We start from the raw sequence: 27,020 nt of genomic DNA, 5'->3' as shown, positions 1-27,020 counted from the left end.
GGGGGCGCCCTGGGCAGCAATGTATAATACCTTTTTATGGCTAAAAATACATCACATATAGCCCTTGAGGCTATATGGATGTATTTAACCCCTGCCAGATCTCACAAACTCCGGAGAAGAGCCCGCCGAAATAGGGGGCGGGGCTTATTCTCCTCAGCACACAGCGCCATTTTCCTGCTCAGCTCCGCTGTGAGGAAGGCTCCCAGGACTCTCCCCTGCACTGCACTACAGAAACAGGGTAAAACAGAGAGGGGGGGCACTTTTTTTGGCGATATTACTATATTTAAGCTGCTATAAGGATACAACACTTATATAGGGTTGTTCCCATATATATTATAGCGCTTGGGTGTGTGCTGGCAAACTCTCCCTCTGTCTCCCCAAAGGGCTAGTGGGGTCCTGTCTTCAATAGAGCATTCCCTGTGTGTCTGCTGTGTGTCGGTACGTGTGTGTCGACATGTATGAGGACGATGTTGGTGTGGAGGCAGAGCAATTGCCGGTAATGGTGATGTCACCCCCCAGGGAGTCGACACCGGAATGGATGGCTTTGTTTATGGAATTACGTGATAATGTCAGCACATTACAAAAATCAGTTGACGACATGAGACGGCCGTCAAACCAGTTAGTACCTGCCCAGGCGTCTCAGACACCGTCAGGGGCTGTAAAACGCCCTTTACCTCAGTCGGTCGACACAGACCCAGACACGGACACTGAATCTAGTGTCGACGGTGAAGAAACAAACGTATTTTCCAGTAGGGCCACACGTTATATGATCACGGCAATGAAGGAGGCTTTGCATATCTCTGATACTACAAGTACCACAAAAAGGGGTATTATGTGGGGGGTGAAAAAACTACCTGTAGTTTTTCCTGAATCAGAGGAATTGAATGATGTATGTGATGAAGCGTGGGTTAACCCAGATAGAAAAGTGCTAATTTCAAAAAAGTTATTGGCATTATACCCTTTCCCGCCAGAGGTTAGGGCGCGCTGGGAAACACCCCCTAAGGTGGATAAGGCGCTCACACGCTTATCAAAACAAGTGGCGTTACCGTCTCCTGATACGGCCGCCCTCAAGGATCCAGCTGATAGGAGGCTGGAAACTACCCTAAAAAGTATATACACACATACTGGTGTTATACTGCGACCAGCCATCGCCTCAGCCTGGATGTGCAGTGCTGGGGTGGTCTGGTCGGATTCCCTGACTGAAAATATTGATACCCTGGATAGGGACAGTATTTTACAGACTTTAGAGCAATTAAAGGATGCTTTTCTTTATATGCGAGATGCTCAGAGGGATATTTGCACTCTGGCATCGAGAGTAAGTGCGATGTCCATATCTGCCAGAAGAAGTTTATGGACACGACAGTGGTCAGGTGATGCGGATTCCAAACGGCATATGGAAGTATTGCCGTATAAAGGGGAGGAATTATTTGGCGTCGGTCTATCGGATCTGGTGGCCACGGCAACTGCCGGGAAATCCACCTTTTTACCTCAGACCCCCTCCCAACAGAAAAAGACACCGTCTTTTCAGCCGCAGTCCTTTCGGTCCTATAAGAACAAGCGGGCAAAAGGACAGTCATATCTGCCCCGAGGCAGAGGAAAGGGTAAGAGAGGGCAGCAAGCAGCTCCTTCCCAGGAACAGAAGCCCTCCGCGGGTTCTGCAAAGCCCTCAGCATGACGCTGGGGCTTTACAAGCGGACTCAGGAACGGTGGGGGGTCGACTCAAGAATTTCAGCGCGCAGTGGGCTTGCTCACAGGTGGACCCCTGGATCCTGCAGGTAGTATCTCAGGGTTACAGGTTGGAATTCGAGAAGTCTCCCCCTCGCCGGTTCCTAAAGTCTGCTTTGCCAACGTCTCCCTCAGACAGGGCGACGGTATTGGAAGCCATTCACAAGCTGTTTTCTCAGCAGGTGATAGTCAAGGTACCCCTCCTACAACAGGGAAAGGGGTATTACTCCACGCTATTTGTGGTACCGAAGCCGGACGGCTCGGTAAGACCTATTCTAAATCTGAAATCTTTGAACCTGTACATACAAAAATTCAAGTTCAAGATGGAATCACTCAGAGCAGTGATAGCGAATCTGGAAGAAGGGGACTTTATGGTGTCCCTGGACATAAAAGATGCTTACCTGAATGTCCCAATTTGCCCTTCACATCAAGGGTACCTCAGGTTCGTGGTGCAAAACTGTCATTATCAGTTTCAGACGCTGCCGTTTGGATTGTCCACGGCACCTCGGGTCTTTACCAAGGTAATGGCCGAAATGATGATTCTTCTGCGAAGAAGAGGCGTATTAATTATCCCTTACTTGGACGATCTCCTGATAAGGGCAAGGTCCAGAGAACAGCTGGAGGACGGAGTAGCACTAACCCAAGTAGTGCTGCAACAACACGGGTGGATTCTGAATTTTCCAAAATCTCAGTTGACCCCGACAACACGTCTGCTGTTCCTGGGAATGATTCTGGACACGGTTCAGAAAAAGGTGTTTCTTCCGGAGGAGAAAGCCAAGGAGTTATCCGAACTTGTCAGGAACCTCCTAAAACCAGGAAAAGTGTCTGTGCATCAATGCACAAGAGTCCTGGGAAAGATGGTGGCTTCTTACGAAGCAATCCCATTCGGCAGATTCCACGCACAAACTTTTCAGTGGGATCTGCTGGACAAATGGTCCGGATCGCATCTGCAGATTCATCAGCGGATAACCTTATCGCCACGGACAAGGGTGTCTCTTCTGTGGTGGTTGCAGAGTGCTCATCTGTTAGAAGGCCGCAGATTCGGCATAAAGGACTGGGTCCTGGTGACCACGGATGCCAGTCTGAGAGGCTGGGGAGCGGTCACACAGGGAAGAAACTTCCAGGGAGTATGGTCAAGCCTGGAGATGTCTCTTCACATAAATATACTGGAGCTAAGAGCGATTTACAATGCTCTAAGCCTGGCAAAACCCCTGCTTCAGGGTCAGCCGGTGTTGATCCAGTCGGACAACATCACGGCAGTCGCCCACGTAAACAGACAGGGCGGCACAAGAAGCAGGAGAGCAATGGCAGAAGCTGCAAGGATTCTTCGCTGGGCGGAAGATTATGTGATAGCACTGTCAGCAGTGTTCATTCCGGGAGTGGACAACTGGGAAGCAGACTTCCTCAGCAGACACGATCTACACCCGGGAGAGTGGGGACTTCATCCAGAAGTTTTCCACATGATTGTGAACCGTTGGGAAAAACCAAAGGTGGATATGATGGCGTCTCGCCTCAACAAAAAACTGGACAGGTATTGCGCCAGGTCAAGAGACCCTCAGGCAATAGCTGTGGACGCTCTGGTAACACTGTGGGTGTTCCAGTCAGTGTATGTGTTTCCTCCTCTGCCTCTCATACCCAAAGTACTGAGAATTATACGGCAAAGGGGAGTAAGAACGATACTCGTGGCTCCGGATTGGCCAAGAAGAACTTGGTACCCGGAACTTCAGGAGTTGCTCACGGAAAATCCGTGGCCTCTACCTCTAAGACGGGACCTGATTCAGCAGGGACCGTGTCTATTCCAAGACTTACCGCGGCTGCGTTTGACGGCGTGGCGGTTGAACGCCGAATTCTAAGGGAAAAAGGCATTCCGGAAGAGGTCATTCCTACACTGGTTAAAGCCAGGAAGGAGGTGACTGCACAACATTATCACCGCATTTGGAGAAAATATGTTGCGTGGTGTGAGGCCAGGAAGGCCCCCACGGAGGAATTTCAACTGGGTCGATTCCTACATTTCCTGCCAACAGGATTGTCTATGGGCCTCAAATTGGGGTCCATTAAGGTTCAAATTTCGGCCCTGTCGATTTTCTTCCAGAAAGAATTGGCTTCAGTTCCTGAAGTCCAGACTTTTGTTAAAGGAGTACTACATATACAGCCCCCGGTTGTGCCCCCTGTGGCTCCGTGGGACCTTAATGTAGTTTTGGATTTTCTCAAATCCCATTGGTTTGAGCCACTCAAATCGGTGGATTTGAAATATCTTACGTGGAAAGTAACCATGCTACTGGCACTGGCTTCAGCCAGGAGAGTATCAGAATTGGCGGCTTTATCGTATAAAAGCCCATATCTGATTTTCCATTCGGACAGGGCAGAACTGCGGACGCGTCCTAATTTTCTGCCTAAGGTGGTGTCAGCGTTTCATCTGAACCAGCCTATTGTGGTGCCTGCGGCTACTAGCGATTTTGGAGGATTCCAAGTTGCTGGACGTTGTCCGGGCATTGAGAATATATATTTCAAGGACGGCTGGAGTCAGAAAATCTGACTCGCTGTTTATACTGTATGCACCCAACAAGCTGGGTGCTCCTGCTTCTAAGCAGACGATTGCTCGTTGGATTTGTAGCACAATTCAACTTGCACATTCTGTGGCAGGCCTGCCACAGCCTAAATCTGTCAAGGCCCATTCCACAAGGAAGGTGGGCTCATCCTGGGCGGCTGCCCGAGGGGTCTCGGCATTACAACTCTGCCGAGCAGCTACGTGGTCGGGGGAGAACACGTTTGTAAAATTCTACAAATTTGATACCTTGGCTAAAGAGGACCTGGAGTTCTCTCATTCGGTGCTGCAGAGTCATCCGCACTCTCCCGCCCGTTTGGGAGCTTTGGTATAATCCCCATGGTCCTGACGGAGTCCCAGCATCCACTAGGACGTCAGAGAAAATAAGATTTTACTTACCGATAAATCTATTTCTCGTAGTCCGTAGTGGATGCTGGGCGCCCATCCCAAGTGCGGATTGTCTGCAATACTTGTACATAGTTATTGTTACAAAAAATTCGGGTTGTTATTGTTGTGAGCCGTCTGTTCAGAGGCTCCTACGTTTATCATACTGTTAACTGGGTTCAGATCACAAGTTGTACGGTGTGATTGGTGTGGCTGGTATGAGTCTTACCCGGGATTCAAAATCCTTCCTTATTGTGTACGCTCGTCCGGGCACAGTATCCTAACTGAGGCTTGGAGGAGGTTCATAGGGGGAGGAGCCAGTGCACACCACCTGATCCTAAAGCTTTATTTTTGTGCCCTGTCTCCTGCGGAGCCGCTAATCCCCATGGTCCTGACGGAGTCCCAGCATCCACTACGGACTACGAGAAATAGATTTATCGGTAAGTAAAATCTTATTTTTTTCATCCATCTGGGGGACGCTGCATACTTACTGATGGGGTTAGAGTGTGTGGGAAGGGAGTTTGGCACAGGACCTATAAAAACTAACTTCTCCCCCCTCTAACATCTCCCATCTCAAGCCTGTCCAACAATTACCTCAATTTTAGTTTTGTGCCTGTAGAGTGCAGGCACAGTTCTCCTTGCTATAGTTTTTAGTTAGGTTTTCTCTAACGTCCTAGTGGATGCTGGGGACTCCGTAAGGACCATGGGGATAGACGGGCTCCGCAGGAGACATGGGCACTTTAAGAAAGAATTTAGGTTCTGGTGTGCGCTGGCTCCTCCCTCTATGCCTCTCCTCCAGACCTCAGTTTGATACTGTGCCCAGACGAGCTGGGTGCTTTTCAGTGAGCTCTCCTGAGTTTGCTGAGAGAAAGTATTTTGTTAGGTTTTTTATTTTCAGGGAGCTCTGCTGGCAACAGACTCCCTGCATCGTGGGACAGAGGGGAGAGAAGCAGCCCTACTCTGAAGCTAGGTCCTGCTTCTTGGGCTACTGGACACCATTCGCTCCAGAGGGATCGTACGCAGGATCTCACCCTCGCCGTCCGATCCCAGAGCCGCGCCGCCGTCCCCCTCGCAGAGCCGGAAGACAGAAGCCGGGTGAGTATGAGAAGCAAGAAGACTTCAAATTGGCGGCAGAAGACTCCGTTATTCACTGAGGTAACGCACAGCACTGCAGCTGTGCGTTATTGCTCCCACACACCTCACATACTCCGGTCACTGTAAGGGTGCAGGGCGCAGAGGGGGGGAGGCGCCCTGGGCAGCAATTGGGACCTCTTTGGCAAAAGTTTAGCATACATACAGTGCCCAACTGTATATATGTATGTATGTGTGTGTGTGTGTGTGTGTGTGTGTGTGTGTGTGTGTATATATATGTATATGTATATATATATATATGTATGTATGTATGTGTGTGTGTATGAGCCCCCGCCAAAAATTGTACATTTAAGCGGGACAGAAGCCCGCCGCTGAGGGGGCGGGGCTTCTTCCTCAGCACTCACCAGCGCCATTTTTTCTCCACAGCTCCGCTGAGAGGAAGCTCCCCAGGCTCTCCCCTGCAGATACACGGTAGAAGAGGGTAAAAAGAGAGGGGGTAGGCACATAATTAGGCGCAAAAAGCAATATAAACAGCAGCTACTGGGTTAACATTAAGTTACTGTGTTATTCCTGGGTTTATAGCACTGGGGTGTGTGCTGGCATACTCTCTCTGTCTCTCCAAAGAGACTTGTGGGGGAACGGTCTTCAAAAAGGGCATTCCCTCTGTGTGTGGTGTGTCGGAATGCTTGTGTCGACATGTTTGACGAGGAAGGCTATGTGGAAGCAGAGCGGGAGCAAATGAATGTGGTGTCTCCGCCGACGGCACCGACACCTGATTGGATGGATGTGTGGAAGGTTTTAAATGATAATGTTAATTCCTTGCATAAAAGGTTAGAAAAAGCTGAAGCCTCAGGACAGTCAGGGTCTCAACCTGTGCCTGATCCTATGTCGCAGAGGCCGTCAGGGTCTCAGAAGCGCCCACTATCCCAAATTGTTGATACAGATACCGACATGGATTCTGACTCCAGTATCGATTACGTTGATGCAAAGTTACAGCCTAAATTGGCTAAATCCATCCGTTATATGATTATAGCAATTAAGGATGTGTTGCACATCACAGAGGAAGCCCCAGTCCCTGACAAGAGGGTACATATGTATGGGGAAAAGAAACCGGAGGTAACCTTTCCCCCCTCACACGAGCTAAATGAGTTATGTGAAAAGGCTTGGGAATCTCCAGATAAACTGCAGATTTCCAAAAGGATTCTTATGGCGTATCCTTTCCCGCCAACGGACAGGTGGACAAAGCTTTAACACGCTTATCCAAGAAGGTAGCCCTGCCGTCACAGGATACGGCTACCCTCAAAGATGCTGCGGATCGCAAACAGGAGGTTACCCTGAAGTCCATTTATACACATTCGTGTACCTTGCTGAGGCCGGCGATCGCGTCGGCCTGGGTGTGTAGTGCTGTAGCAGCATGGACGGATACCTTATCTGAGGAAATTGAGACCATAGACAAGGATACTATGTTGTTGACCTTGGGGCATATTAAAGACGCTGTCCTATATATGAGAGATGCTCAAAGAGACATTAGTCTACTGGGTTCTAGAATAAATGCTATGTCAATTTCTGCCAGAAGGGTCCTGTGGACTCGGCAATGGACAGGTGATGCCGACTCAAAAAGGCATATGGAGGTTTCACCTTACAAGGGTGAGGAATTGTTTGGGGAGGGTCTCTCGGACCTGGTCTCCACAGCTACGGCTGGAAAGTCAAATTTTTTGCCATATGTTTCCTCACAGCCTAAGAGAGCACCGTATTATCAAATGCAGTCCTTTCGATCACAGAAAAACAAAGTCCGAGGTGCGTCCTTTCTTGCTAGAGGCAGGGGCAGAGGAAAGAAGCTGCACAACACAGCTAGTTCCAAAGAACAGAAGTCCTCCCCGGCTTCCACAAAATCCACCGCATGACGCTGGGGCTCCACAGGCGGAGCTAGGCCTGGTGGGGGCACGTCTTCGGAATTTCAGCCACAGGTGGGTTCACTCCCAGTTGGATCCCTGGGCAATAGATATTGTGTCTCAGGAAAACAAGCTGGAATTCGAAGAGATGCCCCCTCACCGATACCTCAAATCGGCCCTGCCAGCTTCCCCCCACGAGAGGGAAATAGTGTTAACTGCAATTCACAAATTGTATCTTCAACAGGTGGTGGTCAAGGTTCCCCTCCTTCAACAAGGAAGGGGTTATTATTCGACCATGTTTGTAGTCCCGAAACTGGACGGTTCGGTCAGACCCATATTGAATTTAAAATCCCTGAACATGTACCTGAAAAGGTTCAAGTTGGAATCGCTGAGAGCGGTCATCGCAAGCCTGGAAGGGGGGGATTTTTTGGTGTCTCTGGACATAAAGGATGCATACCTTCATGTCCCCATTTATCCACCTCATTAGGCGTACCTCAGATTTGTCGTATAGGATTGTCATTACCAATTTCAGACGTTGCCGTTTGGTCTCTCCACGGCTCCGAGAATATTTACCAAGGTAATGGCGGAAATGATGGTGCTCCTGCGGAAGCAAGGGGTCACAATTATCCCATACTTGGACGATCTCCTCATAAAAGCGAGATCAAGAGAGCAGTTGCTGATCAGCGTAGCACTTTCTCTGGAAGTGTTACGGCAACACGGCTGGATTCTAAATATTCCAAAGTCGCAGTTGGTTCCTACGACTCATCTGCCTTTCCTAGGCATGATTCTAGACACAGACCAGAAAAGGGTTTATCTCCCGATAGAGAGAGCTCAGGAACTCATGACACTGGTCAGGAACCTATTAAAACCAAAACAGGTGTCAGTGCATCACTGCACTCGAGTCCTGGGAAAGATGGTGGCATCATACGAGGCCATTCCCTTCGGCAGGTTCCATGTGAGGACCTTTCAATGGGACTTACTGGACAAGTGGTCCGGATCACATCTTCAGATGCATCGGTTAATCACCCTATCCCCCAGGGCCAGGGTGTCTCTCCTGTGGTGGCTGCAGAGTGCTCACCTTCTCGAGGGCCGCAGATTCGGCATTCAGGACTGGGTCCTGGTGACCACGGATGCAAGCCTCCGAGGGTGGGGAGCAGTCGCACAGGGAAGAAATTTCCAAGGTCTGTGGTCAAGTCAGGAGAATTGCCTTCACATCAACATCCTGGAACTAAGGGCCATATACAACGCCCTACGTCAAGCGGAGACCCTGCTTCGCGACCAACCGGTTCTGATTCAGTCAGACAACATCACCGCAGTGGCTCATGTAAACCGCCATGGCGGCACAAGGAGCAGGGTGGCGATGGCAAAAGCCACCAGAATTCCTCGCTGGGCGGAAAATCACGTAAGCGCACTGTCAGCAGTGTTCATCCCGGGAGTGGACAACTGGGAAGCAGACTTCCTCAGCAGACACGACCTCCACCCGGGAGAGTGGGGACTTCATCAGGAAGTCTTCGCACAGATTGCAAGTCAGTGGGAACTGCCACAGGTGGACATGATGGCATCCCGCCTCAACAAAAAACTACAGAGGTATTGCGCCAGGTCAAGAGACCCTCAGGCGATAGCTGTAGACGCCCTGGTGACACCGTGGGTGTTCCAGTCAGTCTATATATTTCCTCCTCTTCCAAGGTGCTGAGAATAATAAGAAAAAGAGGAGTGAGAACAATACTCATTGTTCCAGATTGGCCACGAAGGACTTGGTATCCAGATCTGCAAGAAATGCTCAGAGGACCCGTGGCCTCTTCCTCTAAGACAGGACTTGTTGCAGCAGGGGCCCTGTCTGTTCCAAGACTTACCGCGGCTGCATTTGACGGCATGACTGTTGAACGCCAGATCCTAGCAGAGAAGGGCATTCCGGATGAGGTCATTCCTACGCTGATAAAGGCTAGGAAGGACGTGACAGCTCAACATTATCACCGTATATGGCGAAAATATGTTGCTTGGTGTGAGGCCAGGAATGCCCCTACGGAGGAATTCCAGCTGAGCCGGTTCCTTCACTTCCTACAGTCAGGAGTGAATTTGGGCCTAAAATTGGGTTCCATTAAGGTCCAGATTTCGGCCCTACCCATTTTCTTTCAAAAGGAGTTGACTTCTCTACCTGAAGTTCAGACGTTTGTAAAGGGAGTGCTGCATATTCAACCCCCTATTGTGCATCCAGTGGCACCTTGGGATCTTAACGTGGTGTTGAGTTTCCTGAAATCCCACTGGTTTGAACCACTCAAAACGGTGGAGTTGAAATATCTCACGTGGAAGGTGGTCATGCTATTAGCCTTGGCTTCGGCTAGGCGTGTGTCAGAGTTGGCGGCTTTGTCACATAAAAGCCCCTATCTGGTTTTCCATGCGGATAGAGCAGAATTGCGGACCCGTCCACAATTTCTGCCGAAAGTGGTTTCATCCTTTCATATAATCCAACCTATTGTGGTGCCTGTGGCTACTACTGACTTGGAGGATTCCGAGTTGCTTGATGTGGTTAGGGCTTTGAAGGTTTATGTAGCCAGAACGGCTAGGGTCAGGAAAACAGAGTCTTTGTTTATCCTGTATGCTTCCAACAAGCTTGGTGCTCCTGCTTCAAAGCAAACTATTGCTCGCTGGATCTGTAACACGATTCAGCAGGCTCATTCTGCGGCTGGATTGCCGCTGCCAAAATCAGTTAAGGCCCATTCCACTAGGAAGGTGGGCTCTTCTTGGGCGGCTGCCCGAGGGATCTCGGCATTACAGCTTTGCCGAGCGGCTACTTGGTCAGGTTCAAACACTTTTGCAAAGTTCTACAAGTTTGATACCCTGGCTGAGGAGGACCTTGTGTTTGCTCAATCGGTGCTGCAGAGTCATCCGCACTCTCCCGCCCGTTTGGGAGCTTTGGTATAATCCCCATGGTCCTTACGGAGTCCCCAGCATCCACTAGGACGTTAGAGAAAATAAGATTTTACTTACCGGTAAATCTATTTCTCGTAGTCCGTAGTGGATGCTGGGCGCCCGTCCCAAGTGCGGAATTCTTCTGCAATACTTGTATATAGTTATTGCTTCAATAAGGGTTATGTTATGGTTGCATCAGGGTTGACCTGATGCTCTGTTGTTCATACGGTTAACTGGGTAAGTTTATCACAAGTTATACGGTGTGATTGGTGTTGCTGGTATGAATCTTGCCCTGGATTACCAAAATCCTTTCCTTGTACTGTCAGCTCTTCTGGGCACAGTTTCTCTAATGGAGGTCTGGAGGAGGGGCATAGAGGGAGGAGCCAGAGCACACCAGAACCTAAATTCTTTCTTAAAGTGCCCATGTCTCCTGCGGAGCCCGTCTATCCCCATGGTTCTTACGGAGTCCCCAGCATCCACTACGGACTACGAGAAATAGATTTACCGGTAAGTAAAATCTTATTTTTCTTTCTTTATTTGATTTACATTTTTTTTGTACATACTTGGTTCCTGTCTACAGGTGTCAAGTATATTTAGAGTGGGGCTAGATAGAGAATTTCCCACTCCATACAGCCACTGAGGAAGCCACCAAACTAAGGTCACTGGGGCTGTCTTCTATCCGAACAAGTTATCCGAGCTGTCAGGTAGGACAAGGCTCTGTAACCTAATGGTCATTCCGGCAGCCACAACCTGTTTTAAACAGTGTTGAGCTATTCTTCCCCTCTGTTTGGTATCATGTAAGCGGCGGGGTTGTGGAACTGGTGAAAGGGCGCGTGCTGAGAGGTGTTGTGGCGGCGGTCTGAAAGGGACCGCTGGTGAGCTGGTGCGCTGTCCGTGCCGCACAGGTTGGATGGGCAGCGGGACAATATCTCTGGATACTGAGGAGGATATAAGGACATTTCCCCGGGCCGAACGGTGATTGAAGAGGATATCGACCCTGGACGATGCTTCCGCCTCGGTCTGGCACCACCTGGGTCCCTTTACTGAAAAGGAACCTCCAGACGCAGCAGTTGCACAGAAGGGGGAAGGATCTCTTCTCGCCTTGCGCTTCCAACTCAGGTGATGTTTACTGCGCTGCCCACCTCATTCTGTGGGGTCTGGCTTGAACTACAAGCGCCATTTTCTCCACGCTGCAGAGACACTGCAGGGGATGCTGCGCTGTTGATACCACATCACACACAATTAAGGGGCCATCAGATTATCACACTGTTCGTTTCAGGCTGGGATCGGCTGACCGCAAGTATTGGGCTAGCCCTGTGCTGGTTCACTGTGATTTTATTCTAATTTCATATTACACTAGTGGGTCACCCTGTTATTACAGGCGGGGATTATATCTGTTTTAGACATTGTGTAAGGGGATAGATAGACTGTTGTTGTTGTTTTTTGTTGTTTTTTACAGACCCCTTCTTACTACTCACTGTTTACAATTTAGGACAGTTGTTAGATTTAACAGATAATATTGCCATTAAGCCGGACAAATCTGCTAAAGGGAAAGCAGGCTCTGTTGTATATTTTGCCTGGCTCCGAACTGTCTGTCTAAAGGTAGCAAGGATCCAGGTCCTCTGCACAGCGTGCTCTGGAACACCTGTAACGGAGCAGCAGGGGGGTTCCACGGATTGGTCAATGCCTCAGTGGGCCAGGAATATGTCCGACGCTATTGCTGACTTGCGTCAGTCCCAGTCGTGTACTGATTCAGGACAGTCTGCTGAAGAGCCACCATGGGCAAGAAATATGGGCAAATGTCTCTGATTTAGCACAATCTTTGACCAAGATAGTTACTGCTTCAGGCTCGAGTGCTCCTAAATGACAGCAGCCACTCCCCGCCATCGCGTTCCCAGGAGAGGAGTCCGATACTGTAGTTCCCCTTTGGAGGAAGGTGAATTAGATCCTGAGTGGAAGGATACCTCCGCTTGGGAAGAAGAGTTGTCTACTAGCTCAGGTGTCAGATTATTGATAGAAGTCATACGTCAGACCCTTAATCTGCAAGATGCGGCAGTGGCAGAGACTTCAACAGCCTTTTTCAAACAACAGAAAAGACAAGTAGCTATGTTCCCTTCCTATATGCATTTTGCAGAGATTTTAAAAGATCCTTGGCTTAAACAGGATTCACGCTTTCAAGCTCCTAAGAAATTAAAATTTCTTTATCCATTTGCAGAAGAAGACACAAAATTGTGGGAGTCGGCCCCGAAGGTGGATGCTCCTATTACTCATTTAGAGAAAGCTACAGTTACCCCTTCAGTACAATCAGCGACACTGAAGGGATTACACGGATAGGAAGATAGAGGCGATCCTAAAGTCCATGTTTGACTTATCAGGTATTTCTCTGCGTCCAATCCTCGATGGAACTTTTGTTCTTAAAGCGGTGGATGCCTGGTTAGCACGAGTTGTATCTGGCATGCAATCTGATTATCTATCTTACAAAAATTCTCTAATACCACGGGAGGCAAGGGCCTGTTTCTTCCAGTTGCTCCTCAAAAGCCAAAACGAACTAAGTTTCGGTCCTTTTGTACACAAGGCAGGGGAGGTTTCCAGTCCTTTTCGAGCCTTTTCAAGATTTCCCCGCAAAGATGCGTTCCGAGGTAGGGAATCCCAGATACCATGAAGACCGGCGGTCAAGCCTGCCGACAAATCTACCGCATGACGCCGGGAGGCCTCAGGAGGGATCATTGGTAATTGGAGCTCGTTTACTACAGTTTAAGGATGTCTGTCTCCTGTCGAAACTGGATCGGTGGGAGACGGGGGTCATAACCCGAGGATATATTTTGGATCTCGAGGAGCCTGTCCCAAACCGCTGTTTCATCACTCTCCCGTGCGATCCCTCCAGACGACAAGCACTGATTCAGGCAACTTCCACGCTTTTACACAATGGAGTAATTCTTCCAGTTCCCAAACTACAACAAAGTCTAGGATTTTACTTGAGTCTTACTTTTTCTCATAGACAAACCGGACGGCTAGTTTCGGCCCATATTAAATCTAAAGTGCCTGAATCTGTGTCTTTGTCCAGATTTTCAAAATGGAATTGATTCGTTCAATCATCGCTGCCATGGAAGGCTCCATCACAGACTCTGCTTCACCAATACCTACAGCTCAATACAGCCACCCTGCAGTCATTCTGGTGGATAGTGAATTTCCCAAAATCTTTGCTGCTTCCCTCAGAAGATGGAGTTTCTAGGTCTCCTGTTCGACACAGTCATAAGATTTTTCTACCTCAGGACAAAATTCAGGATCTACAATCCAGAGTCCGCTCCCTGTTACAATTGCCGAGGTTCTCAGATCTCTGATGTATAGAAGTGTTGAGCAAGATGGTAGCGACATTCGATTTGGTGCCATGTGCCAGATTCCATGCTCTGCCTCTTCAGGCTCAAATTCTGGGCTATTGGAATCGAGCAGGACCACATCTGGACCTGCAATTGTCGGCTATCGGTTCAGACTCCACAGTCTTTCCTTTGGTTGCTACACAGTCCCAATCTGACCAGAGGAATGCAGTTCACGGTTGGTCTTGGAGGATGATCACCACAGACTCCAGCCTCATGGGTTGGGGGGTGTTGCAATCTCAACATTTCCAGGGACTCTGGAACAGTCAAGAATTAAAGTTACCAATCAACAACTTGGAGTTGAGAGCTATTCGTTATGCTCTAATTCAGATTCAAACCAGTGTCCGGGGTCATCCGGTACGCATTCAATCAGACAATGCCACAGCGGTGGCTTACATAAACAAGGCAGAATTCGCAGCTGGAGAGCCATGAAGGAGGTCGCCCATATTCTCCAGTGGCCAGAGCATTGGGTTCCGACCATCTCTGCAATTTCTTAAGCCGTCACACGGTCCATTCCGGGAGAATGGGAACTTCCTAAAGAAGTCTTTCTGACCCTGGTGTCTCTGTGGAGGACACCCGACATCGACCTCATGGCGTCTCGTCTCAACCAAAAGCTACCTCGCTACGGCTCCTGGACTCGGGATCCACAGGTAGAGTTGATTGATGCATTGATGGATCCATGGCAATTTTCACCTGGAATATGTATTTCCACCAATTCCCTTTTTAATACCACGCTTACTTAAACGCATCCGAAGAGAAGGTCTCCCAGTCATTCTGGTGTCTCCGGACCGGCCTCGTCGTCAGTGGTACACTCTCTCCGCAGCAGCATGGTGACCAGGGAACCATTCCATCTGCCTCTGCGACCCGATCTTCTACAAGGACCTTGTCGCCACCACGATTTTAGTCTGGCTTTGACGGCATGGTTCTTGAATCCAGCATTCTAAGAGCTAAAGGTTTATCTCGACCAGTGGTGAGAACTATTGTTCAGGCTAGAAAACCAGTCACTTCTATGATTTACTACAGAGTATTGCGTATCTAAATTGCTTGGTGTGAAAGGCGTGTGTTGTTGCCAGACCTCTCTTGCTTACCTCGCCTGTTGTCTTTCCTTCACAATGGTTTCTCTGAAGGACTTCGTCTTTCTTCCCTTAAAGGACAAGTTTCGGCCTTGTCGGTTCTTTTTCCGAAAAGATTGGCTATCGTTCTGGAAGTCCAGACGTTTCTTCATGGGGTGCTCAGGATTCAACCTCCGTTTGTTCTTCCCTGGGATTTAAATTTGGTCCTTCTGCGTCCGTTTGAAACATTGGAGACTGTAGAATTGAGGTTTCTTACTCTGAAGGTGGTTTTTCTTTTGGCCATTGCTTCGGCCAGGCATGTTTCTGAGTTAGCGGCGCTTTCTTGTATACCACCTTTGTTGGTTTTTTTCATGAGGATCGAGTGGTCTTGCGTACAAAGCCTTCCTTTTTGCCAAAGATTGCGTCTACTTTCCATATAAATCGGGACATATTGCTTCCAGCGTTTGCTCCAGAGTCTTCTGGAATGGATTGTCATTTGGCGTTGTTGCCTATTAGGGCCTTACGCATTTATTTGTCCCGTACAGAGTCTATTCGCTGTACAAATACCTTGTTGGTTTTGATTGATGCACCTAAATGTGGCTGGCCAGCCTCTAAAAACACAGTAGTGTGTTGGATATCTTCTGCTATTTGGCAGGCATATATATCTTCTGCTGCGCCTGGCTCCCTGAGGGCTCATTTGACTAGAGCTGTTGGGGCCTCCTGGGCTGTTCACGGAGGTGTTTCAGTTGAACAGCTGTGTAGAGCCGCGACTTGGTCGTCCGTATATACTTTCACTAAGTTTTACAGTTTTCATACTTTTGGTTTGGATACTGCCTCTGTTGTGCGTCAAATTTTACAGACAGCTCTGCCATCTGTTTCTCCCTCCTCTAATTAGCTTGCTTTGGGAAATCCCATCAGTAAGTATGCAGCGTCACCCAGATTGATGAAAGAGAAATAGGGATTTTTGTTGCGTACCATAAAATCTTTCTCTGATTCCATTTGGGACGCTGAGATCCCTCCCATATTTCTGTCTGGTTTATTGGTTGTGTTATGTTCTGCCTCTTTCCGGCTTCGCTCAACGTTAGCTGAGGTAATTGTTGGTCAGGCTGGAGATGGAAGGGCAAAAAGTTTTCTACCAAGGTAAAATGGATTTAGGCGCTAGTAGGATGTTGCGTTTCTAATGCTGCTGCTATAAATTGGGGTAGTCACACCCAAAACCACAAGAAAAAATACACAGATAAGATAGCAGCGCTAAAATGGAACTAAATAACTTTGAAGGTTTGAGTGAAAGATTAATCACAATTTAATAAAACATAATTTTAAAAAGCACATCTTAAACAATAAAAGACCATATAATCCACCATATTGTGGCCACGCATATGACAAATCAATTAGTATTAACAGCTGCCGTTAGGGTGTAGTCCGTTCCTGATGGTAAATGGACTGGCAAGGAATTTTTGTATATATCACTAGAAAATGCACCAAACAGATAGTCCCACATAGGTTGTTACCACTTTCAAGCCGCTGGAGGTGTAGTCCCTTGAAATAGTCCCTTTGTTGGTCTCAGACCCAGACGTGGGTTATTGTGGGATCCTCACTGCATTGCGGTATCCTCCTGTTATGAAAGGATGAGTGGTATTCCAAGTGAGATGGTTCTTTGTGGGTTCAGTGCCTCAGTCCTGGTCCGGACACCCTGGGTAGCTGGATTTGGCAGAGAGTGGTGGTCTGGCAAGCCTCCTGACGCGTTTCACTGCAAGGCACTGCAGCTTTATCAAAGCTTTGATAAAGCTGCAGTGCCTTGCAGTGAAACGCGTCAGGAGGCTTGCCAGACCACCACTCTCTGCCAAATCCAGCTACCCAGGGTGTCCGGACCAGGACTGAGGCACTGAACCCACAAAGAACCATCTCACTTGGAATACCACTCATCCTTTCATAACAGGAGGATACCGCAATGCAGTGAGGATCCCACAATAACCCACGTCTGGGTCTGAGACCAACAAAGGGACTATTTCAAGGGACTACACCTCCAGCGGCTTGAAAGTGGTAACAACCTATGTGGGACTATCTGTTTGGTGCATTTTCTAGTGATATATACAAAAATTCCTTGCCAGTCCATTTACCATCAGGAACGGACTACACCCTAACGGCAGCTGTTAATACTAATTGATTTGTCATATGCGTGGCCACAATATGGTGGATTATATGGTCTTTTATTGTTTAAGATGTGCTTTTTAAAATTATGTTTTATTAAATTGTGATTAATCTTTCACTCAAACCTTCAAAGTTATTTAGTTCCATTTTAGCGCTGCTATCTTATCTGTGTATTTTTTCTGGAGATTAGAGGGGGGAGGAGTTAGGTTTTTATAGGTTCTGTGCAAACTCCCTTCCCACACACTCTAACCCCATCAGGAAATACGCAGCGTCCCCCAGATGGAATCAGAGAGATATTTGATTTTTTTTTTAAACGTTTAGTTGTCAAAATTAAGTCTCCACAGGACTGTTGCATGTACATTTATAGAGGCTGCTTCTTGGGGGGAAAACGTTTGTGTAGTACAGGTTTAGTATCCCATATCCAAATATTCCGAAATACGGAATATTTTGAGTGAGATAGTGAAATCTTTCTTTTCTGATGTTACAATTTAAACAAACTTTGTTTAATACACAAAGTTATTGAAAATATTGTATTAAATGACCTTCAGGCTGTGTGTATATGAAACAAATGAATTGTGTGAATGTACACACACTTTTTGTTTAATGCACAAAGTTATTAAAAATATTGGCTAAAATGACCTTCAGGCTGTGTGTATAAGGTGTATATGAAACATAAATGCTTTCTGTGCTTAGACTTGGGTCCCATCGCCATGATATCTCATTATGGTATGCAGTTATTTCAAAATACGGAAAAATCCGATATCCAAAATACTTCTGGTCCCAAGCATTGTGAATGAGGGATACTCAACCTGTATAATGCTTTAGTTCCCTTTTTAATTTTTTGTGTTAAAATGAGAATCTCACATGAAATATCAACAGTTTTTTATCTGTTTTTGTTTTTTAGGAACATCATCTCCAGCGAGCTATGTCAGCATTGCAGGTATATGGAGAGAAGCGGGATAACATGGTTATTCCAGTCCCAGAGGCAGAAAGTAATATCGCTTATTATGAATCTGTGTACCCAGGGGAATTTAAGATGCCAAAGCAGCTCATTCACATACAGCGTAAGTAACACTTTTGAACCAGTATTCAAGGGACTTTCTTTGATTGACTTCAACTGTGCCATTGTTTTATGAATATCAGAAACTCTTTGCTTTACTTAGTGGAGCGGAAGTTTGCTGAATATTCTGTAGGTGGATATGTGGTTTTATGGTTTCTTAGTAAATATTGTTTCTAACGTATAATGTGAATGGGCTCTAATTCGTTTTGTTGTTGTTCTCCATGTTTTTCTGTCTCCATAGAGGAGACTGCACTGTAAAATGCACACTCTTCTAGGTGAATCTAATTTGTCAGTTTTTATTGTGGCTTGATTTTTCTCTCTGCTTTAGTTTAGTGTCATCCAAAAACTTCTGTGTTCCTCTTTGTGACATTAGTCCATTCCTATCATTTTAGCTTTTAGTTTGGATGCAGAACAGCCAGATTATGACATGGATTCTGAGGATGAGGTTTTTGTGAACAAGCTTAAGAAGAAGATGGAGATTTCTCCTCTCCAGTTTGAAGAGATGATTGACCGGTTAGAGAAGGGCAGTGGTCAGCATGTAAGTTTTTGTGCATTTTGGCTTTTGTTTAATTTACCTTTTTGTCTTTTCTTGAAATAGAAATTAAATGTTTTTGGAATATATACAATGTCTTCTTGCTCTTCTCTCCAGCCAGTCAATCTCCAAGAGGCCAAACTGTTGCTCAAGGAAGATGATGAGTTGATTACAGAGGTTTATGACTATTGGATTAAGAAAAGGAAAAACTCCCGTAGCTCCACCCTTATACCAGCAGTGAAACAGGAGAAGCGGGATGGCTCTAGTACCTGTGATCCTTATGTAGCTTTCAGAAGACGTACGGAGAAAATGCAAACACGGAAGGTGAGTTAGTCCGTTTTTGGAATATGATCGCTGCACTCATTGTTGTTTTCCTAGACATTAATCCCTTCAGTGGCAAGTTTTCAATGTAAAAACACACCTGGGGGGGGGCGGCGGTGGCGACTGTTGGGGCAGGGTGAGTAAATCGCCTGTGGGCATCGCCAGCCCCAGCGCTGATTCCCGGCCGCCGCAAGGCATTTTACTGCTAAGCCTGCCCCCTGGCCAATAGGAGTCTGGAGGGGCAGGCTAAATTCTCAGGCGCCGTGCACGCTGCACGGCTGTCCCTGGGATCTCAGTCCAGTAGTATACCCGGAAATCTTCCGGGGTTGCCAGCGCTGTCATCGCTGGTAAGCCCGGAAAATTTCCAGTCGTGCCACAGAAGATGTTAAAGGGACGATTCAGTTGTTTTGTGAGTCTAAAAATCCCGTCTAAACTGGACTTTTTAGACGCCCAAACAATTGTCACAATTTATCTGTGTTTGTGTGCCCATGCACATCGCACATGTCGCGCCCGAACAGACCAGGTTTAGTTGCCTAAAATTGCTAAACCCGTCTAAACTCCCTGCTTTGGACCAAAGAGTTGAGTTTCCACACGTTGTTTTTTTTTTTTTTATTGCACCTCAGGGGACTTTGTGCATCTTACAACGCAACCATCTGTTGCCCCATGCGTCCGAGTTCGGAGCCACTCAGCCATATGCCCACAACCTGTCCATAGGATGGTAACTCTGCATGTAAATAGCCAGCTCCCAGTCACCGTTCCAGGAACACCCAATACTGCGCAGATGAAAACATTAACCATTTGTGTGAATGTCGACATAGCACCCAACTCTCAATAGGACCTAAGTCACCCTCCCTATATTGTACAGTGTTTGTAAATTGTTATTTTCGCTTTAATACAAGGCAGCTTGTTTTTAATGTTCAGTATTCCTGTCTGCTAAAGTTGAACAATAATTTTAAGTAGGCTATAAGTCTAAAGGCTTGTACACACCGATACGTCTGTGAACTCCGTCGTTCACAGACGTATCGCGTCGGCCGCGCAGCACAGCCGACGGACAATATATCTACCTATATTGGCGCGTCGGTGTGTGTGTACGGGGCGGTCGGCCGACCGCCCGTACACATGCTGCGGCGGCCGGCGGTGATTGACAGCTGAACTGGGCGGGCTTGTGTACACGCCCACCCAGTTCATGACGTCAGTCCCCGACGGATCGGGCAGTGTGTATGCTGAACACACTGCTCGATCCGTCCATAGATATATCTGCAGATCAATTGATCTGCAGATATATCTATTAGTGTGTACCCACCTTAAGTGGTCTTTTGAGAGGTTTTACTACAAGCATTTGTTTCAACATTATTTCCCCCAGAACCGAAAGAACGATGAAGCTTCTTATGAAAAGATGTTAAAGTTACGTCGGGATCTCAGCCGAGCTGTGACCATATTAGAAATGATTAAGAGGCGAGAAAAAAGCAAGCGAGAATTACTACATCTAACACTGGAAATAATAGAAAAGAGGTACATAATAAATATCTCTGTATGTTACAGAAGCCATGCTTGTGAAAGATGCTTCAATATTTAGGTGAAATTTAATCCTCAAAAATCTTTATGGCTTGTTACCATGAAATGAAAAGATTGTTATTGGATTTGATGAAATGTTTAGAATCTACATTTTAATATGAATTGGGTTGTTGGGTGTTTGCTTTTTTGAAAAAAAAAATGGGGGGAGTGAAACTTTTAGGGTGGATTCTTCTGCATCGTTGCAGTGTGCCACACTTCAACGGGGTGCAAGGGGAAACAATGAGGATGTGATGTCTGCACTACAGTAACTGGTCAATATGTGCACCACCAGAACTTTAGAATTTAACGGCTACATTTATATTTAGATGTATATTTGTTAGTGTTACCAAATCTGGAATTACTAGTGTAGCTTCTGATCTGCACTTCATTAGAAAGGATGGCGTCACTTGGCACAGAAATTATTGAATATTTAAATATTATATAGCAGAGTCTTCCGAAGTGTACCATTACAGTCCATGTTTTAAGGATATCTCTGCTTTAGACCAGATGGTTAAATCAAAGAAGGCGATAAAATAGTTTTATTGCACCAGAATATCTAATATTCTAATCTAATAGGATCTAATAGGATCACTTTTTTTTTTTTTTTTTTTTAATCTATACATGTGGTTTAGTTTTTGATACTGGCCATTCAGAGGCCATATTCTTAAGAATTGTTTACTGATGCAAGATGGTATATTCCACCTAATAATAAGATTTTAAACCTACCGGTAAATCTTTTTCTCGTAGTCCGTAGAGGATGCTGGGACTCCGTAAGGACCATGGGGATAGACGGGCTCCGCAGGAGACATGGGCACTTTAAGAAAGACTTTGACTTTGGGTGTGCACTGGCTCCTCCCTCTATGCCCCTCCTCCAGACCTCCGTTAGAGAAACTGTGCCCAGAGGAGACGGACAGTACAAGGAAAGGATTTTTGTAATCCAAGGGCAAGATTCATACCAGCCACACCAATCACACCATATAACTTGTGATATACTATCTAGTTAACAGTATGAAGAACAACATATCATCAGCCCAAAACCGATGAAACTATAACATAACCCTTATGTAAGCAATAACTATATACAAGTCTTGCAGAAGTAGTCCGCACTTGGGACGGGCGACCAGCATTCTCTACGGACTACGAGAAAAAGATTTACCGGTAGGTTTAAAATCTTATTTTCTCAAACGTCCTAGAGGATGCATTGGACTCCGGAAGGACCATGGGGATTATACCAAAGCTCCCAAACGGGCAGGAGAGTGCGGATGACTCTGCAGCACCGATTGAGCAAACAGGAGGTCCTCCTCAGCCAGGGTATCAAACTTATAGAACTTTGCAAAGGTGTTTGATCCCGACCAAGTAGCAGCTCGGCACAGCTGTAGTGCCGAGACCCCTCGGGCAGCCGCCCAAGACGAGCCCACCTTCCTAGTGGAATGGGCCTTAACCGATTTCGGTAACTGCAATCCTGCCGTAGAATGCACCTGCTGAATCGTGTTACAGATCCAGCGAGCAATAGTCTGCTTTGAAGCAGGGCCGCCAACATTGTTGGCTGCATACAGGACAAACAGTGCTTCTGTTTTTCTGATCCTAGCCGTTCTGGCCACGTAAATTTTCAAAGCCCTGACCACATCAAGGGACTCGGAATCCTCCAATTCACGTGTAGCCACAGGCACGACAATAGGTTGGTTCATATGAAAGGATGAGACCACCTTAGGTAGGAATTGAGGACGGGTCCGCAACTCCGCTCTATCCATATGGAAAACCAGATAGGGGCTTTTATGTGATAAAGCCGCCAATTCTGAAACTCGCCTAGCCGAAGCCAAGGCTAACAACATGACCACCTTCCACGTGAGATATTTCAACTCCACTGTTTTAAGTGGTTCAAACCAATGTGACTTAAGGAAACTTAACACCACGTTAAGGTCCCAAGGCGCCACCGGAGGTACAAAAGGAGGCTGAATATGCAGTAGTCCCTTCACAAAAGTCTGTACTTCAGGTAAAGAGGCCAATTCCTTTTGAAAGAAAATGGATAAGGCTGAAATCTGAACTTTAATGGAGCCTAATTTTAGGCCCAAATTCACTTCCAGTTTGTAGGAAGTGAAGAAAACGGCCTAGATGGAATTCTTCCGTAGGAGCATTCCTGGCCTCACGCCAAGAAACATAATTTCACCATATTCGGTGATAATGTTTAGACGTCACGTCCTTCCTAGCCTTTATTAGCGTAGGAATGACCTCATCCGGAATACCTTTTTCCGCTAGGATCCGGCGTTCAACCGCCATGCCGTCAAACGCAGCTGCGGTAAGTCTTGGAACAGACAGGGACTTTGTAACAGGTCCTGCCTTAGAGGAAGAGGCCACGGATCTTCTGTGAGCATTTCTTGCAGATCCGGATACCAGGTCCTTCGTGGCCAATCTGGAACAATGAAAATTGTTCTCACTCCTCTCTTTCTTATTATCCTCAACACCTTGGGTATGAGAGGAAGAGGAGGAAACACATATACCGACTGGAACACTCACGGTGTCACTAGGGCGTCCACAGCTACCGCCTGAGGGTCTCTTGACCTGGTGCAATACCTTTGTAGCTTTTTGTTGAGACGGGATGCCATCATGTCTATTTGGGGTAGTCCCCACCGACTTGCAATCTGCGCGAAGACTTGCTGATGAAGTCCCCACTCTCCCGGATGCAGATCGTGTCTGCTGAGGAAGTCTGCTTCCCAGTTGTCCACTCCCGGAATGAACACTGCTGACAGAGCGCTTGCATGATTCTCCGCCCAGCAAAGAATTCTGGTGGCTTCCGCCATTGCCACTCTGCTCCTTGTGCCGCCTTGGCGGTTTACATGAGCTACTGCGGTGATGTTGTCTGACTGGATCAGAACTGGTCGATTGCGAAGTAAGATCTCCGCTTGACGTAGGGCGTTGTATATGGCCCTTAGTTCCAGGATGTTGATGTGAAGACAAGTCTCTTGACTTGACCAAAGTCCTTGGAAATTTCTTCCCTGTGTGACTGCTCCCCAACCTCGGAGGCTCGCGTCCGTGGTCACCAGGATCCAGTCCTGAATGCCGAACCTGCGGCCCTCCTAGAAGGTGAGCACTGTTTAGCCACCACAGGAGAGATACTCTGGCCCTGGGGGGACAGGGTGATCCGCTGATGCAATTGCAGATGCGACCCGGACCATTTGTCCAATAGGTCCCATTGGAAGGTCCTTGCATGGAATCTGCCGTATGGAATGGCTTTGTATGTTGCCACCATCTTTCCCAGAACTTGAGTGCAATGATGTACTGACACTTGTTTTGGTTTCAACAGGTTCATGACTAGAGTCATGAGTTCCTGCGCTTTTTCCGTCGGAAGAAAAACCCTTTTCTGGTCTGTGTCCAGAATCATGCCCAAGAAGGGCAGACGAGTTGTAGGATTCAGCTGCGACTTTGGAATATTGAGAATCCAGCCGTGTCGCTGTAACACATTCAGTGAAAGTGATACGCTGTTCAGCAACTTCTCCCGTGATCTCGCTTTATGAGGAGATCGTCCAAGTACGGGATAATTGTGAGACCCTGCTTGCGCAGGAGCACCATCATTTCCGCCATTACCTTGGTGAAAATTCTCGGGGCCGTGGAAAGCCCAAACGGCAACGTCTGAAATTGGTAATGACAATCCTGTACCGCAAATCTCGGGTACGCCTGATGAGGAGGATATATGGGGACATGCAGGTATGCATCCTTTTATGTCCAGAGATACCAAAAAATCTCCCCCTCCTAGGCCGGCGATGACCGCCCTGAGCGATTCCATTTTGAACTTGAACCGTTTTAAGTAAAGGTTCAGGGATTTTAAATTTAAAATGGGTCTGACCGAACCGTCCGGTTTCGGAACCACAAACAGAGTTGAGTAGTACCCCTGCCCTCTTTGAAGCAGGGGAACCTCTACCACCACTTGTTGAAGACACAATTTGAGAATCGCATGTAACACTATCTCCCTTTCCAGGGGTTGTTTCGGTAGGGACGATTTGAAAAACCGGCGAGGAGGCACTTCTTCGAATTCCAGCTTGTATCTCTGGGAAACAATTTCTATTGCCCATGGATCCACCTGTGAGTGGACCCAGATGTGGCTGAACAGTCGAAGACGTGCCCCCACAGGAGCGGACTCCCTCAGGGGAGCCCCAGCGTCATGCAGTGGATTTTGCAGAGGCCGGGGAGGACTTCTGTTCCTGGGAACTAGCTGTGTTATGCAGCTTTTTCCCTCTGCCCTTACCTCTGGCAAGAAAGGACGATCCACGTGCTCTCTTGCTTTTATTGGAACGAAAGGACTGCATTTGATAATGAGGTGCTTTCTTAGATTGTGAGGGAATATATGGCAAAAAAATTGATTTACCTGCCGTAGCCGTGGAGACGAGGTCCGAAAGTCCCTCTCCAAACAATTCCTCACCCTAGTAAGGCAACAACTCCATATGTCTCTTGGAGTCGGCATCACCAGTCCACTGTCGGGTCCATAAGACACGCCTAGCAGAAATAGACATAGCGTTTATCCTGGAACCCAGTAAACTAATGTCTCTTTGAGCATCCCTCATATACAAGACCGCATCTTTTATATGCCCTAGGGTCAATAAAATGGTATCCTTATTAAGAGTCTCAATATCCGTTGATAAGGAATCTGTCCATGCTGCTACAGCACTACAAACCCAGGCCGATGCAATAGACGGTCTGAGTAATGTACCAGAATGTGTGTAAATGGACTTCAGGGTAACCTCCTGCTTGCGGTCAGCAGGGTCCTTGAGGGTAGCCGTATCTTGGGATGAAAGCGCTATCTTTTTTGATAAGCGCGTCAAGGCCTTGTCCACCCTAGGGGAGGATTCCCACCTGTCCTGCGACGGGAAAGGATACGCTGTTAGGATCCTTTTGGGAATCTGCAGTTTTTTGTCTGGAGTTTCCCACGCTTTTTCACATACTTCGTTCAGCTCATGTGAGGAGGGAAAGGAGACCTCAGGTTTCTTTCCTTTATACATGTGTACCCTCGTGTCAGGGACAGGGGGTTCCTCAGTGATATGCAACACATCTTTTATTGCGATAATCGTATATCGAATACCTTTAGCCAACTTTGGCTGTAATTTTGTATCGTAATCGACACTGGAGTCGGAATCTGTGTCTGTATCTGTGTCAACTATTTGGGATAGTGGGCGCTTCTGAGACCCCGAAGGTCCCGGCGACATAGGGATAGGCATGGGTTGACTCCCTGACTGTGCCCCAGCTTCGTCTAGCCTTTTGGGCAATAAATTAACATTTGCACTTAAAACATTCCACATATCCATCCAGTCCGACCTAACATTCATAAACTCCCCCTCCTCCTTAGGTGAGCCCTCAACCTCAGACATGTCGACACACACGTACCGACGCACCACACATACACAGGGAAGCTCTTTTCTGAAGACAGGTTACCCACCAGGCCCTTTGGAGAGACAGAGAGAGAGTATGCCAGCACACACCCCAGCGCTATATGACCCAGGATTAACACAGTAAATTAATGTTTACCCAGCAGCGCTGTTTTATGTATCTGCGCCAATTATGTGCCCCCCCTCTACTTTAAAACCCTCTGTCACCGTGTGTCAAGCAGGGGAGAGTCCGGGGAGCTTCCTCTCAGCGGTGCTGTGGAGAAAAAATGGCGCTGGTGAGTGCTGAGGGAGGTGAGTGCCCATCGGCGGCGAGCTTCTGTCCCGCTCAATTTTTTCAATACATGGCGGGGGCTCTCTTTATACATGTACAGTGCCCAGCTGCGCCCTGCACCCTTACAGTGACCGGAGTGTGTGAGGTGAAGGGGAGCAATGGCGCACAGCTGCAGTGCTGTGCGTTACCTCAGTGAAGATCCAAGTGTCTTCTGCCGCCTCAGATGGGTCTTTTCCTCACATACTCACCCGGCTTCTTTCTTCCGGCTCTGCGAGGAGGACGGCGGCGCGGCTCTGGGACGGACGGCGAGGGTGAGACCTTCGTACCGATCCCTCTGGAGCTAATGGTGTCCAGTATCCTAAGAAACAGAGCCCTGAACTCAGAGAAGTGGGTCTATTTTTCTCTCCTCAGTCCCTCGATGCAGGGAGTCTGTTGCCAGCAGGCTCCCTGAAAATAAAAAAAACCTAACAAAAATCCTTTCTTACAGGAAACTCAGGAGAGCTCCTGAAATACACCCAGTCTCCTCTGGGCACAGTAGTAAACTGAGGTCTGGAGGAGGGGCATAGAGGGAGGAGCCAGTGCACACCCATACCTAAAGTCTTTCTTAAAGTGCCCATGTCTCCTGCGGAGCACGTCTATCCCCATGGTCCTTACGGAGTCCCAGCATCCTCTAGGACGTTAGAGAAAACCAGATAATCCCACATCCCTCCTCCATGCACCTAGTAGCAGAACTTTGGTGTTTCCATGTAAGAATTCATATAGGTCAAGACTGTTCTTTTCTG

General features: G+C 47.5%; 1 protein-coding gene across 3 annotated transcripts in view; it reads left to right on the top strand.

Annotated features, from left to right (window-relative positions):
• The window catches only part of EPC1 (enhancer of polycomb homolog 1), a 127,579-nt gene that overhangs the window by 62,949 nt on the left and 37,610 nt on the right, over nt 1-27,020 (top strand). For all 3 annotated transcript variants that reach the window (XM_063922080.1, XM_063922079.1, XM_063922081.1), the window contains exons 2-5: nt 18,030-18,189; nt 18,578-18,723; nt 18,835-19,041; nt 20,402-20,550. In XM_063922080.1, the coding sequence (XP_063778150.1) occupies nt 18,051-18,189; nt 18,578-18,723; nt 18,835-19,041; nt 20,402-20,550 (641 nt within the window). In that variant the 5' untranslated portion in view covers nt 18,030-18,050. The remainder of the gene's footprint in view (nt 1-18,029; nt 18,190-18,577; nt 18,724-18,834; nt 19,042-20,401; nt 20,551-27,020) is intronic.

Source organism: Pseudophryne corroboree, chromosome 5, assembly GCF_028390025.1.
Source record: "Pseudophryne corroboree isolate aPseCor3 chromosome 5, aPseCor3.hap2, whole genome shotgun sequence".
NCBI classification, from domain to species: Eukaryota; Metazoa; Chordata; class Amphibia; order Anura; family Myobatrachidae; genus Pseudophryne; species Pseudophryne corroboree.
Note: the sequence above shows the minus strand (reverse complement) of the source record. Positions and strands in the feature narration are given on the sequence as shown.